Source organism: Lontra canadensis, unplaced genomic scaffold (assembly GCF_010015895.1).
Source record: "Lontra canadensis isolate GAN:19392208 unplaced genomic scaffold, GSC_riverotter_1.0 scaffold127, whole genome shotgun sequence".
Taxonomy (NCBI): Eukaryota; Metazoa; Chordata; class Mammalia; order Carnivora; family Mustelidae; genus Lontra; species Lontra canadensis.
The window spans coordinates 2,316,166-2,331,087 of record NW_022631121.1 but is presented as its reverse complement, the minus strand read 5'-3'; the positions used below and the strand labels follow the sequence as shown (position 1 = coordinate 2,331,087).

The 14,922-nt window shown below is 38.8% G+C and overlaps 1 protein-coding gene and 1 pseudogene across 2 annotated transcripts in view; one reads left to right on the top strand and one right to left on the bottom strand.

Annotated features, from left to right (window-relative positions):
• The window catches only part of POLA1 (DNA polymerase alpha 1, catalytic subunit), a 302,148-nt gene that overhangs the window by 54,227 nt on the left and 232,999 nt on the right, over positions 1-14,922 (bottom strand). Inside the window, exons 36-37 of one of the 2 annotated variants that reach the window (XM_032842293.1) lie at positions 14,738-14,834; positions 7,732-7,998 (exon numbers count right to left, since the gene is read on the bottom strand). In XM_032842293.1, the coding sequence (XP_032698184.1) occupies positions 7,943-7,998; positions 14,738-14,834 (153 nt within the window). In that variant the 3' untranslated portion in view covers positions 7,732-7,942. Of the gene's footprint in view, positions 1-7,731; positions 7,999-14,737; positions 14,835-14,922 lie in introns of those variants that run through there. The other variant, XM_032842292.1, reaches the window with a different exon arrangement.
• On the top strand, positions 2,612-2,733 carry LOC116857884 (annotated as a pseudogene).

Sequence of the window (14,922 nt, the reverse complement as noted above, 5' to 3'; positions counted from 1 at the left end):
CAAAACCTCTATAAAAGAGATGAGCAAGTAGGCTGTGAAAGGAATGACCCCTCACATATAGGGAAAGCAATTTGCATCTACAGATCTCATTGGTATAAACGACCTCCTTCAAAGAGTGAAAACCTCAATGGAAAGCCACTATATACCCATGAAAGGACTTGCCGGCTATTTGTTGAGCTGTATACAGACTAACAAACAGGAGTGGTTAACCTGGCGCACCATGCACTATAGAGATATTTTTTTTTAAGTAGGCTTAGTCAGCTAATCTTGTTGAGATTTCTCTCATACTACTGATTTCTTATTCTCAAAATAAATTAAGAGGCTTCATTCAAAATTCCCTGTGGTCTACCAGCTTGAGTTTGTTGGGTGTCTTTGATTGTCTCTTGTCTTTAGATTCCCTGCCTTGTCTCTTTAGATTTTGCTGTGCCCTTTGGTATTTCCCGTTAGTCCATGTCTGGAATAGCTAATTACATGGTAGCATAATTCCCACCCGTACAACAAGGAATAGCAGAACCTTGCTAATTCACACCAATGACTGAAAGACTCCTGTGTAAGTTACTGAATTATGCAAATGAGCAATAAGTGAAGAAAGATGATTCAAAATTGTATTTCATTCATTTATTTTGACAAGTGTAGTTTAGTCTTAATTATTTTGAAAATTTCTTTGTAGCATACTAATAAATTTACTGTGGCACATTTGTTAAATGTGATAAAGCCTTGACTAAGAGAGACCAAAGTGTGCTCTGCTGAATAATTTCCTGAACACAGGCTCAGGTGCAGACCCACTCTTTTATCTTAGATTTTACTGACTTATTAGCATCTATAATATTTTTGGTAAGACAATCTGTAAGCCACCAATACAACTGGGATTATTTCTACAGCAAACATGTACTTTACAAACAGGTCCTGCATATGTCTAAACACTCACCATGATGATTGTTTAAAAAAAAAAAAAAGGAAAGAAAGAAAGAACCACACTTCAAAGTAAAACATTTTTACATTCTACTGTCCTAGTGTTAACAGGACTTTAGTCGCCTCTTCTAAAGAAAACTAGTTCAGTTTGTCATTCATCTTTTAATTCCTATTTCTGTTTTGTTTTGTCTTGCCATACTTCTTTCTTTCAAAGTTAAAGATGTCTGTTTTAAGCTAAGTGGATATATCACAGTATGTAACATTTTCATGTCAAAATACTTACATGATTATATTCTGAGTTAAATTATTTAAGATAGGAAAACATTTTGATACACTTCTGACAGATAGATGTATCCTACAGGATGGAGTCAACCTCTTTCCAAGCACCACCACCGGTTGTGGTGGGGAGTGAAGAGACAAGAGCCTCCCAGCTTCCGGTGTTGGTTTTAAAGCTTCACATAAACCAGCCTCTTAATAAGCGCTTTTTGACCAAATCTCCAATTCAGATATGTTTTAAAATCATCATGCATTTGTCAAATGATGTTCTTTAATTTGTAAAAGCCGGATAAGCAATAGAGCACTTAAAGAAAAGCAAGAAAGAAAGAATTAGTCTCAGACTACATGCCTGCAACTGTGTGTGTTCACAGTCTCACCCACTTTTCGAGGCTGAGCTCAGGGTCCACCTCCATGGGGGACTTGCCCGAGCCATTCCCGTCTAGTAGTCATTTGCCGTCAGGATGAAGTTTCTCTACTAGATGAAGAAAAGGGCAGCTGCAAGACAGCAGAAAGAATGCTGGGCTCTCACACTCCCCAGCTTTGCTACCTCAGGCAGGTCATTTCATCAATTTGAGGTGGTTTTTCCATCGGAAAAATGTCAACAACCCTAGTATCTAATGGGAAAAGTAAAAAATAAGGGATGTGAGTGTTCTCCAGAAGAAGCTCAGTCCTATAAAAAGTAGCTGTCCAGAGGGTGAATACATGAATAAGAAAAGGATCCCAAGTATTATTATGTCTAAAGCAGGACCTAGGTCTTGCTTACACTGTGCCCTTTACAGATCACACAAGGCAGAGGTGCAGCGCAGCAACACTCACTGAATGAATCTTGGGGGTGGGGTGTGAAGAAGAGAGAGACAGAGAAAACCAACTTACACACAGACCTGGTTTTATGACCCTATTCGTGAGTCTGATTTTACAATAATTTCTTAAAACAACCAAAGCACATGAGTGTGTAAAATTAGCCAGCAAACTTATCTTTTTGTGAGCGCAGCTGGTTAAAGCCTTAAGCTCTAAGGGACGGTGCTAAGGCTAGCAGGGCTCACAGACCAAGGGGAAAAAGGTTTCCCAAGGCCTTTACATGGGCAGAATGCAATCAAAGTTAATTCAACTGAGCTCTGTGGCAGGCTACTAATTCCGTCTAGTCACTGTCCTAGCGACCACCAGGTAAGAGAATGCTGATGGGTGTGAATAAATTCATGTAACATCTATAGGAAGAAGTCCTCTAGGATTGAGACCAATTGATGATAGGTTTTTCCCTGCATATGAGGGGGAGCACCTATTATATGGACACAATAGAACAGCCTAAAATTATACATAGGCACTGACTAATCACGTGCAAATTAATACCAGATCTTGGCCTGGGGCTACTGGGTAACTGAAGCCATCACAATGACACAATTAAATTTCAAAAGTTAAGGTTGCAAGCTTTGTGCAGTGGCAATATCATAGCCAATGAGATTTATCTGAGGTGCAATTATTGCTAATTGAAAAGTTGGGGTTGCTTCCCTTTGATAATGATAAAAATTTTAAAGAATTACAGAGGGTGATAAACATGCCAGTTTATAGGAAAAGCAAGAAAGCAAAGCAAAGCAAAACAAAACAGAATCCTGTCAATTTAAACATTAAGTCAGTTTAAAAAATCAAATCTGCACTATAGTCAGAAAGACAAAGGTTAAGCAAAAACACAGCTTTTAACCATTAAAGACTATTCTGGAACAGCACATGCAACTGGTAAAAACCAAAATCAAAGCAAAAGACTAAGAAGATGCAGGAGAGGTAATTCCTATCTCAATGGAGGGAATATAAGCACTTCTGAGAAGAAATGTTAAGACACAACTGAGTTAAGACAATTAAGAAATGATGGAGACATTAAATTCAGGGCTAGGTCAATGAGCAAAGATGCCCAAGAGGAAAAGAGTATACAATTTATTAAAAAAATATGTTTTATTTATTTGAGAGAGAGAGGCGGGGAGAGAGAGAGAGAGAAAACATGAGCAGAGGAGGAACAGAGGGAGAGGAACAAGTAGACTCTGTGCTGAGTGCGTAGCCCAACATGGGGCTCCATCTCACGACCCTGAGGATCATGACCCGAGCTGAAGTCAAGAGTCAGAGGCTTAACCTGCTGAGTCACCCACGCACCCCAAGGGTATGCAATTTAAAAATAATCCCAGATGGTTAGAGAAAAATACAACTCAGATCAAATCTACTTAAATCCCAAATATTTCTGAGAGCTTGAGACAGTTACGGATGACTGTATATCCTCTAATTTACTTGAAGCAAGTGGGGCTGCTGTTTTTTTTTTTTCCTTTCTTATTTCTTCACTGACTTTTAAGAAAAAAATGTCACATTTATTACAAATTTGAGCTGGTATAAAAAGGACACAAAGTCAGTAACTGATAAAACGACAAAGTGCTTCCTTAGAACTCTTTAAGAAAAAAAAAAAACGAATGTCATCTGCTTCTAAGACTACAGACCTTTTAATGTTGAAGGTTGCATTTTTAAAAGAAGTAACTGATTATACATTATAACTAGCTGATCCAACACATTTCCAGTAAAAAGCACTAATTTTGAGGGGAAAATTTAGTATAACTATATCTAACCCCAATTGCTTTAAGTCATGTTATAATAGATTATTATGGATGTTACACAAATACTGATAATTTAATATTCCTGAAACTTATAGTACATTTTATCATGATACTTAAAGGATCTACTTTCTTCTCTGCTATGAGTATTATAAGCTCTTTCTCCTAATTAATCTGCAATTAATTCAACCAACCTCCAATTAGTCTTCTACAACATTACCCTACTTAGACAATAAAGCCGTCTCTAGACTGGGTTTTAAACCTGGGCTAAAATAGACTCCTACAGACCAAAAATGGTTCTGGGATTTCTCTTTGTAGTGTAATTTAGATGTCATATCTAATTTGCTGTCATGACTATTGTTTCACTGTGCAATTTGTATGTCGTTTTGAATGGTAAAGGCATCATAGCTTTATTGAATTAAACTTTCTGTCTTTATTTAGGGTCTGATGTTACATGTTTGTGCGTATATGTTTATGTCTCAAAAGCTGCTTCTGACATCAAGCAGTGGTAGAAAAAGATTGTGCTATTTTGATATGTTTTCTCCTATCTCAGTAAATACAAACACAAACTGGAAAAAAAGCCCTCTTCAAACTAAAGAAACAATTTTAAATAGTAATAATGACATTGTTATTATTTTGCTTTGAGAGACAGAGATCACTAAATAAGCTATGCACATTAAGGAATTACAGAAGGCCTGGCTGTTTTATAATCTCAATTCCTTGACTCTCAATTCCGATAATCAATTCTTTCCTAAGAAAAATCTCCCCTTTCCATTGACAGTCTCAAACATAAGATGTTATTTTTACAATTCGATAATCACAAAGAAATTCAAAATTCTCCTTGGCTGTAATTCCTAAGGAACAAAGGCCATTTTACTCATATCACAATACTCAGTTTTGTGTTGGTCTGCCTATAATTGTCCTTCTTATCCTGGCCTGTGCGTTCAAGTTCTAAACTAAAGTCAGGACTAAGATCAAACATGGAAAGCCTTCCAGGAGACCACTGGAATAGCCTTTTAAATAATTTTTAGTGCATGAAATTTCATAAAGTTTTTACTAGATAATTACACTTCCTGATTTTGTAATTAGTGGAAGTACATGCAATTACATAATAATTATGATAGTAATTACGTAATTAAGATGTATAATTATGTAGTAAAAAACATCATGGAAATAAAACCATCTACTGTGTAAGCACAATACATTTTAAAAGTAAATTCGCTAGCTCAACTTGTTTAAAAATACTTTTCTTCAAAATAAAGTGATTAGCTCACATTATGGTCTAACTGCCTGAAAATTGTTTAATATTTTTTCCTTCATTGGTGATAGAAGTATATTTTTAAAAAGTACACGAGAAAAATCTTACTGGGTTTTTCCTACCCTCAACACTCAAAAAATGACAGTGTTTTGCAAATGAGGACCATCAACCACAAAATAGTCACACAGATCCTGCAACATCAGTACCCTCCTTTGCACTGCTGTACTTACTACTAAAAAAGGGACAAGAAACCTGCCCATTGAAAAGATGTTAACAGGAAAGGGTTTCATAAAACTAATAATATATCTGTTATCATAGCATTTCTGTAAGTCCGTATGTACATAAAAGTGCAAAACGTGACCTATTTACAGAAATGGGCTCAAAGAAAAGGAACGTTATCAGAATCCACAAGTTCACCGCTCAAATATATGGCAACTTTCATATAGTACTTTAGCTATCTTAAAAAAGATGACAGAAAATGTACAGAGACAAGACACTTCCACTTATGGGCAAAGCAACTATGGTGACAATTTCCTGGAAAATGTAGTTTCTCTTCTGTCACCTTGCAAAGTCATCCTTAGTTAAAAAACAAAACAAAACAAAACAAAAACTAAGTAGGCAGCACTGAGAGAGAGAAACAAAGCAGTATGAAACTCCATGCTACCACGGGAAAATTATCAATGTTGTTATTCTTGTACTGAGCATAAAAATCAAACAGAAAGATCAGCAACTCGGGGAAAAGTAAATTCCAAAGTAAATTGTATAGTAGCAAAATGTAAGATATAGAATCTTGCTTTCAAGTAAAAAAAATTCTAGTTCAAAGCCTTGAAGTCTTTACAAACATGTTAGACCAATGCTGTAACGAGGCCCAGAATGCAGCGGCTGGGTGCCAGCCACTCCGCGCACATACAGAAGGGCCCTGAGAGAAGTGGAGGTAGAATTGCACTCCCGTTCTCTCTTTTTACAAGCCACTGATCTGAGAAGCTGAAAGCCATTTTGAAAATCTTAACTGACTTCTCCTTTACTTTTCTTCTTACTTAGTTAAGAAGAAACAAAGCGGAAGAACTCAGGCTTTGGTGGTTTGTTTTTTTTTTTTGCCCCCTCTCCTTGCCCTTGTCAGGCCACTACATTTTAAAAGCTTAATCACAAAATGTATTTCAAATGACCAGACTGGCATGCCAGTTCGACCATAAACCTGGGAGGCGTTCTGTAGTTTGCATATTTATAATTATAAAGGCTTCCCAAAAGTATGGCCCTAACCAACCAATGAATAAAATGGGAATAGGCCTTAGTTGTTAAGAGCGAAGAATGTCTTCTATCAGTGCTTCTCAAAATTTAACGTGCCTAGGTGTCACCTGGGAATCTTGTTAAAATGAATGCAGATGCTGAAGCAGAAAGTCTGGGGAGGACCTGATATTTTGCATTTCTAACAAGCTCCCAGGTGATGCCTATGCTGCTGGTATACTGATCACATTGTAGCAAGGTCTTTGGTTTGACTTGGGGAAAAAAATGCACAGAGAAAAAGTGGATTTGGGTTCTTCCGTACGGTATTTTCTCCCTCAACTGCTAAATTATTGGAATAATTATTTCAAGTTCTGTAAAATATTTATTTGTAAAATTTCAGTGTTCATAATTTGTTTCTTCCTACAAAATCAGTACATGCTCAGATTATATAATTAAGAAAGTATATACAAATATAAAGGAGCATTACCTCTAATTCACCCAGAGATGACAACCGTGAACAATTCCAGTGTTTCTTACTAATTGTTGTACCTGGCATACAAGCTACAGATTAGTATCATAATGGTTACTTAGTGTTGGACTTTAATATATTGTTAGTATTTCCCTAAATCATTAATGATTAAAAGTAAGTAATGTCTAATAACATCAGGAACAACCCTTCTCAGAAGGTCAGGGTTGTATGAAGCACTTTTTCTATTATCAAAATTCTTTATTTGTTTCTACAACCACTTAATCATAAACAGAGAGGTAACTATCTTCTGAATTGCTGTATTAGTCTCCTATGATGAAAGTTCACTTCAACTAATTAAAGGGATAGTTAAAAAAAAAAGACCCACCTCGAGTCATTTTTTATTTGTAAGAAAATGAAACAAAAGGAAAATGGAGTTTATAAAAGTTAACTGATTTCAAAATTGATTTTTCTAAAAAAAAACCCTTTTCACAATTATAAAAAATAGGATTTAAAGAAGGATGGATTGGAGCTTAATTGAACTTCTCCCTTTTTTTTAAAAAAAGATTTTATTTATTTATTGGACAGAGAAATCACAAGTCGGCAGAGAGGCAGGCAGAGAGGCAGGCAGAGAGAGAGGAAGAAGCAGGCTCCCCGCTGAGCGGGGAGCCCGATGCAGGGCTCGATCCCAGGACCTTGGGATCATGACCTGAGCCGAAGGCAGAGGCTTAACCCACTGAGCCACCCAGGGGTCCCGAACTTCTCCCTTTTATATGTATCTGGTAGGTGTGAACTGTTTTGTATGTGTGCCTTAACTGTTTTTAGTTACCGAAAAAGAGAAAAGGCTCATTTCTAAAATTTGACAATTTTTTCAGGAGGATCATGGGCTTTAAAAAGTGGTACAAGAAGAACTGGACCAGACAGTGTCTCTGACACAGCCTTCTTTTTAATGCCTTGCGAGGATTTAACAAAGTAAATTCTAAGACTGTCAACTGGCTTAGAGAGGACTCCAGCTCTTTGTTTTTATTTCGGTACTTCCGGTGATAATAAAACTCTCCAGATTTCACTTCAGCAGTTCAGGAAAATAGGGGAAATTCTGAACACTGAAAAGGGATGTCTTGAGACCTTCAGAAATCTCCACATTCCCAAAGACATTAAAAAGCATATAATTTCTTCCATAAAACTCTCATTTTCTTGCTTAAAAAAACACATCACTTTTTCTTAGATTCCTTCACTTCTCAGTACTAGCTGCTGTCTCTCTTTTGGGTCTTCATTTCCTATGAGGTAATACAATTATTACTACATTTCATAAGCGTAACTATTTAGCTGAGGGTAAGCAGAGAACAGGACCCTGTGGTAGTGTGGGTGAGGAGCAGTCAGTTCGGTTCATGACATTCTTTTGATTCAGTTCAAATTTGGCATCAGCAAAACGAGAGACACAATGCACTCATCTTCAGTGCAACTTGCAAAGAGCTCAAACGACAGGTACCAAATCTGAAAATGTCTAATGAACTTTGGTTACATTAATTTACGGCACACCTGAGTCAAGCCAAGCAATATAGGAAGATCTAGAATTTTTAATGCACATTGCCCTCCTTTCATGGACAGAATTACCTCCCAGGACTAACTACTCCAATATCCTTGAAACTGCTTGTGTGGTCTTATTTTCTACTAAAAATTCATTCAGTGAAAATTTAGTGAGCTGGCCCCATGGGCAAAGTGCAGATAAACAAGATACAACCCTCTGTGCCTCAATGAACTTGGTGGAAAAGAAAGTCAAATAAAACAATTCAGGATAAGTCCTGTGAGAAGGGCCCTTAAGGGTGAAATGGGAATGCAAAGGAAGGAAGCCCGTATTACATAAATCAATCTCTTCATCAATATAATGGGGGACAATCCGCTGCCACCTCACAGCGCTGTTGTGAGGACCGTGAGAAGGGAAGTGAGTAAGATTTCACCTCGCTGACAGGAGCATAGGAGCAGAGCAACCCTGACGGGAGCTGCTTAGTGGGCTATGGCCACCCTCCCTTGGCAAGAAACAGAGGTGACCTGAAGAACAGTCCTTCTAGGCCTAAAGAGACTCCACTGAGAAACTGGACTTCCTGACAGATGCTTTTCACAAGGCTAAGGCTACAGCACCATCTTTTTGCTAAACTTTATGCTTTAGCTCCAGTTCCTGTCTTCAACAGAGTCTTAAAACCTGGTGTTTCAATTTTTTTTTAAAGATTTTATTTATTTATTTGACAGAGAGAGAGATCACAAGTAGGCAGAGAGGCAGGCAGAGAGAGGGGGAAGCAGGCTCACTGCCGAGCAGAGAGCCCGATGCAGGGCTCGATCCCAGGACCCTGAGACCATGACCTGAGCTGAAGGCAGAGGCTTAACCCACTGAGCCACCCAGGTGCCCCTGGTGTTTCAATTTTGACAGAGACAAACACAACATGTTGAAAGAGGGTTATGGAAAAATTCACCAAGAAGACCATCTGTTACGGGCTGAAGTGTGCCCCAGCTCCCTCCAAATATTACTGTGCAGGGTGGTGGTGGTAGTGGTGATTGAAATCCTAACCCCCAGTACTTCCAAATGTGACTATATGTAGAGACAGGATCTTTAAAGAGGGAATTATGTTAAAATGAAGTTGCCAGAGTGGTTCCTAAACCAACAGGACCGTTGTTCGTGTAAGAAAAGATCAGGACACAGATGTGTACAGAGGGAAGACCATGTGAAGACAGGGAGAAGACGGCTGTCTACAAACCATGGAAACGGGCCTCAGAAGAAACCAATCCTGCTGACACCTTGATCTCAGAATTCTAGCTTCCAGAACTGTCAGGAAATACATGTCTGTTGTTTACGCCACCCAGTCTGCGGTACGTCGTTATGGGAGGCACCGCGGACTAATACAGCGCCCTACTACAAATAGCTGACAGAGAGTAAGAAGAGATAAGCATCTGGGAAGAGAACAGGAACAGAAAAAAAGTTCTGTTTTGTTTTAGGAACAAAACAGTTTTGTTTTGTTTTAGGTTAGTGGCTCCCCTTCTTTGCTACCATAGGAATATGGTAAAATCAAACACTAAAGTTAAAAGGCAATTTGTGCTCAGGAGAATAAAAAGAAAAGCCATAGACCGAGGGCAAATATTTGCAAAAGACATATCTGATAAAGGACCATTATCTGAAACATACAAAGAACTCTCTTTTTTTAAGGCAGGGGAGGAGTAGGGGGAGAGAGAGAATCTTAAGCAGGCTCCATGACCAGCATGGAGTGTACCCAGAGGCACTGAAATACACATATATACATAATATATCTGTGTATACATATATATGAGAGCACAAGCAGGGGGAGCAGCAGGCAGAGGGAGAACCAGGCTCCCTGCTGAGCAAGGAGACCTGTTGCAGGGCTTGATCCTGAGCCACCCAGGCATCCCTACAAAGAATTCTTAAAACACTATAAACAATAAAAAACAAACCCAATTTAAAAAAATGAGCCAGGGCACCTGAGTGGCTCAGTGGGTTAAAGCCTCTACCTTCAGCTCAGGTAATGGTCTCAGGGTCCTGGGATCGAGGCCCGCATTGGGCTCTCTGCTCGGCAGGGAGCCTACTTCCCTTCCTCTCTCTCTGCCTGCCTCTCTGCCTACTTGTGATCTCTGTCTGTCAAATGAATAAATAAAATCTTTTAAAAAAATTTAAATTAAATTAAAAAAAATTTTAAAATGAGCCAGAGACACCTCACCAAAGATACACAAATGGCAAATAAACATATGAAAAGATGCTCCACTTCGTACATCATCAGGGAAACGCAACTTAAAACAAGGAGATACCAGGGCACCTGGGTGGCTCAGTCAGTTAAGTGTCCAACTCTTGATTTTGGCTCAGGACATGATCTCAGGGTTGTGAGATCTCAGGTTGTGAGACCCGTTGTCAGCCTCCTCACTGGGCATGGTGCCTGCTTGGGATCTGCTTGGGATTCTCTTTCTCCTCCTCCCTCTGCCCCTCCCTGCCCTTGTGTTCTCTCTCTCTCAAATAAATAAATCTTAAAAATAAAACTTAAAAAATATGGTACATCCAAATAATGGACTATTATTCAGCATTAAAAAGTCAGGAAAAGACACAGAAGATACTTCAAATGCATCTTACTAAGTGGAAGAAGCCCACCTGGAAAGGCTACATTCCACAGGATTCCAAATATATGACATTCGGGAAAAGGGAAAACTCTAAAGACAGTAAAAAGATCAGTGACTGGCAGGGGTTAGTGGGGAAGGAGGGATAAGTGGGGTGAGCACAAAGGAATTTAGGGCAGTGAAAATACACTATGATACTACAATGGTGGATACATGTCATTATGGATTTGTCTAACAGATGTCCAACAGCAAGAGTGAACCCTAAGGTAAACTGCAGACTGTACATGATAACGCTGTATCAACGTAGCTTCATCAACTGTAATAAATGTGCCACTCTGGTGGGGGGTGTTGACAATGAGGGAAGCTGGGAGCAGGGGGTACACAGGAAATCTCTGTACCTTCCATTCAATTTTGCTGTGAACCTAAAACTGCTCTGAAAAATAGTCTACTAAAAACAAAGGGAGCCTTGGTTAGTGGCTCCCCTTCTTTGCTTCCATAACAATCTGACCAGATTGGTGGTTTATCACACCTTGCTGCCCAGGCCGTCTCTGATAGACTGTAAGCTCCTCCAGAGCAGGGAACCTTGGCCATCTTAGTTCCTCTAACATCTGGGATGGCACTCAACACATAATTGAAAATATGTATGTACTGTTTTTACCATTGCTGAAAAAACAAATTTAAAAGTTCAGGTGAGAAAACCAAGAGACTCTGCTCCTGCAGACTTAATTTAGACAACTGGGACAAGATTTGAACGGATTCATGTCTCCCCCAAACTGTTCACTTATCCCTACTCTGGCCAAGGCCCCATGGGATGAGGCAGTCAAATGGGACCATTTTGTGATGCCATTGTGGAAATGGATTTTTACTTCACACATTGCCACTAGGTTTCTCTAAAACTGCCTTTGGAACTATTATGCCATCTGTGTAACATTCTGGAGCAGTTACAATAATAAAGCCAAAGTCTTACAGAAATAAGATTTTTAAAATGTTATGTAGTTACAGTGAATATGCAGTAAATACTTCATCAAAGTGAATAACAGTCCTTTAGCATTTTAAAGGTAAGGAAAAATACCAAATGGGGTTAATTCACATTATGGACTAATGGCCCGTAAACTTTCGTTTGAAAGCAAAGCACAGGAAAAAGCTCTGACAAGAGCTACTTTTTACCATAAAAATAAACTTCTTTCAAATAATTTGTGACTTTTCCAAGTCAAATGGCCGTCAAATGGCCAAGTGTCAAACAAAAATTAAAGCCACCATCCAGTTACAACCTTTAAAACACGGGCTTTACAAAGGGAAATGGTAAAACAATCTTAGGGAACTGTTGTTTGTTTACATTGTTACGCTGTTATTGTTTACAGACAGTAAAGAAGAGTACACAGTAAATACTGAAGTATTTACTTTAGTAAATACTTCACATGCCAAATCCAGGGCACTTGGTGACAAACAACACTTAGACTCCATTGCCAATAATGTAACTGTGTGTAATGGTCGTTGCTCTTCACAAGACTCCCGATGTAACATCTACTGGTGTTCTGGCCTTGGTCCAAACTGAATAAATATATTTGTCCTCCAGTTCCAACAGATTTTCAATTTTTTTTTTTTCTGAGGCCGGGGATGGGCAGAGGGAGAGGGAGCAGGAGAGAGAGAATCTCAAGCAGACTGAGCCTATAGCGGAGCTCAAACTCATGACCCTGAGATCATGACCTGAGCAGAAATCAAGAGTCAGACTTAACCAACTGAGCCACCCAGGCGCCCCACCCCAGTTGACTCTTAAAGGGGAACTTATCAAATGTCACTTGGAAGTAAACCTCTGATCTTGGAATACAGATAGGCGCGACCCAGAGTTTCAGTTTATATCCCCCTCCTAACAAGTACCCTAATACCTCTTAACGTTACTGAGTGATCTGTAAACACCCTGAGCAGGTAAATTTCAACTAATCCACTCATTCCTAAAGTGCAACTTATGAATAATAAATAAGAAGGAAGCTAAAAGGGAAAACAGTTTCATAATTAAAATTCCCTAAATAAAATGAAAGGTTCTTGGAACATTTCATGAAGTTCCTTCAGTGACACATACATTTAATATCTTTCTTTTAGTTTATTTTCTTTAGCCTTCTGACATGTACAAGAACCTGTCAGTAACTCACACATAGTGCCATTATGACCCTGAACTCCTAGATAGTGTACTTATTAGAAGCAAATGACAAAAAAAGCATTCCAGCTCTTAAACTTGTGAAAGAGAACTATAGTAAATTGTGTGAGGGTATAGATACTGTCAAGACTTCTCCCCTTTTTGCCAAGTTAAGAAGCTTCTAAGTAGCTATTCTATTCCCTCTTATGTGCTGGGAGAGCAATGTGCACTCCTGTAAAAGGCCGGAGTAAGTCTCCAGTGACTTTCCAGATCACTCCACAGTGTCTCCAAATCTCAATGGACTTTTTGAAAACGGCTGATCAAAGACTGATTCAGCTGCCTCAGCTAAAAATTTTGGAGATGTTTGGAAGAGAAGTCCATCCTCTAGCTGTCTAAGATATCTAGCGAACAATCTGAAATGACTAGATTTAGAAAAAAGTAAAGGGTGAACAACTTCTAACTAATATACTGATTCCCATAAAGAGGTAACAAAACAGACAGAAATAATGTACTCATAAGAGAATCTGTACACAATTCTCTCAACTCATGCCTTTAAGGAAATGCCCTTCAGGCTAAAAGAGAAAAAACTATTAATGATACTGCAAGTAAACATGGGCCAGACACGAGCCATGAACAGAAGTTCAAAAAAAAACCCCTCAGTTATTAATGAAAAGAAGAAATTTTTCCTTCACATTACATAAATTTTACTAATTCACTGAAAATATGCTGTATGTAGCCCAAGTTCTTGGTGAATATCCAAAACCATGAAACTAATATTTGAACCAACTCCTCCATCAGTCAGTAAACTGTTTTATATCCAAGGACAAGTCAAGACCTTTAAAAAATAATTTTTAGCCTATCTTGTAAATGGAAAAAACTGGTCAATTATGACCAGAACTGAAATCAGTTAAGACCAAGTCAAGGGCAGCATGGAGATTCTTACAGGAGGAAATCCAGCAGTGTTTTGAGGTTTCTTGATATACTTAAGGCTACTTCCAGCCTTAATACTGACCAACAAAATGCTGAATCAATATTCGCTGACAAACAACATAAACACCCTGCAGGTAACGAATAAGAAAAATGCGTAAATTTTCCTTTTTAATTTTTTTTTACAGGTCACAGAGAAGTTGTCAATGTGATTTTCAGGTAGGAGAAAAAAAAAAACGTGCACTTGTCGTGACATTTTCAAATACTTTGTTATGTAACAAAGCTTTTCCCAGACCCATTAAACTCCACCGTGCTGGCGAGTCCTGCGTGAGGGTTACAGGCAGCACCCAATCATCTGGGCAAAGGTGCAGATACACTCTCTTAGGATGGAGTTAATAAAAGAACTCCACCCCATGCCTCTCTTTCACAACGAACCTAGGCTTTTAGAGAACAGCAGAGACACACTCAAGGTCTATTTTTCTGTGGTAATGTCTGGTTTTTGTAGGTCCAATGATCACGTTGCCTATGCTTACTTTATTACAATTACTAAACTCTATAGAAAATAGCATTTTCAAAATATAGCATTTAAAGAGTCCTTTTTGTACTGTTCCTCCCCCAAAGCCCTGCTTTAATAGAGAACAATGTGAGACAGGCAGTGGGGACCAAAGCTGGGGATTCCTACACCGCCGCCCCTCATGCAGGGGAAGCCTGTGCTCACAAGGGCCCCCACGGCCTGCTTCTGAGACAGTGGTGTGATGCTGCGTGAACAGCCTGACAGTAGGTCTGGCTTTTATGATGCAAATTTCCACTTTAAACTCAAAGGTAATTACAGTATTTTAACGTACCTTTCTCATGATCGGTAATAAGTTTCTCCAGTGCACAGTCCGCATCAAAAATGTACCGGTAAAAGCACAGCTGGGTGTACAGGGACTTGTCAGAATACTGCAACAGAAAGAAAATAAATGAATACTACTATTGGTGAGGGGAGTGATGGGGATCACTCTAAACAGTGTATTCCCTACTCTCAACT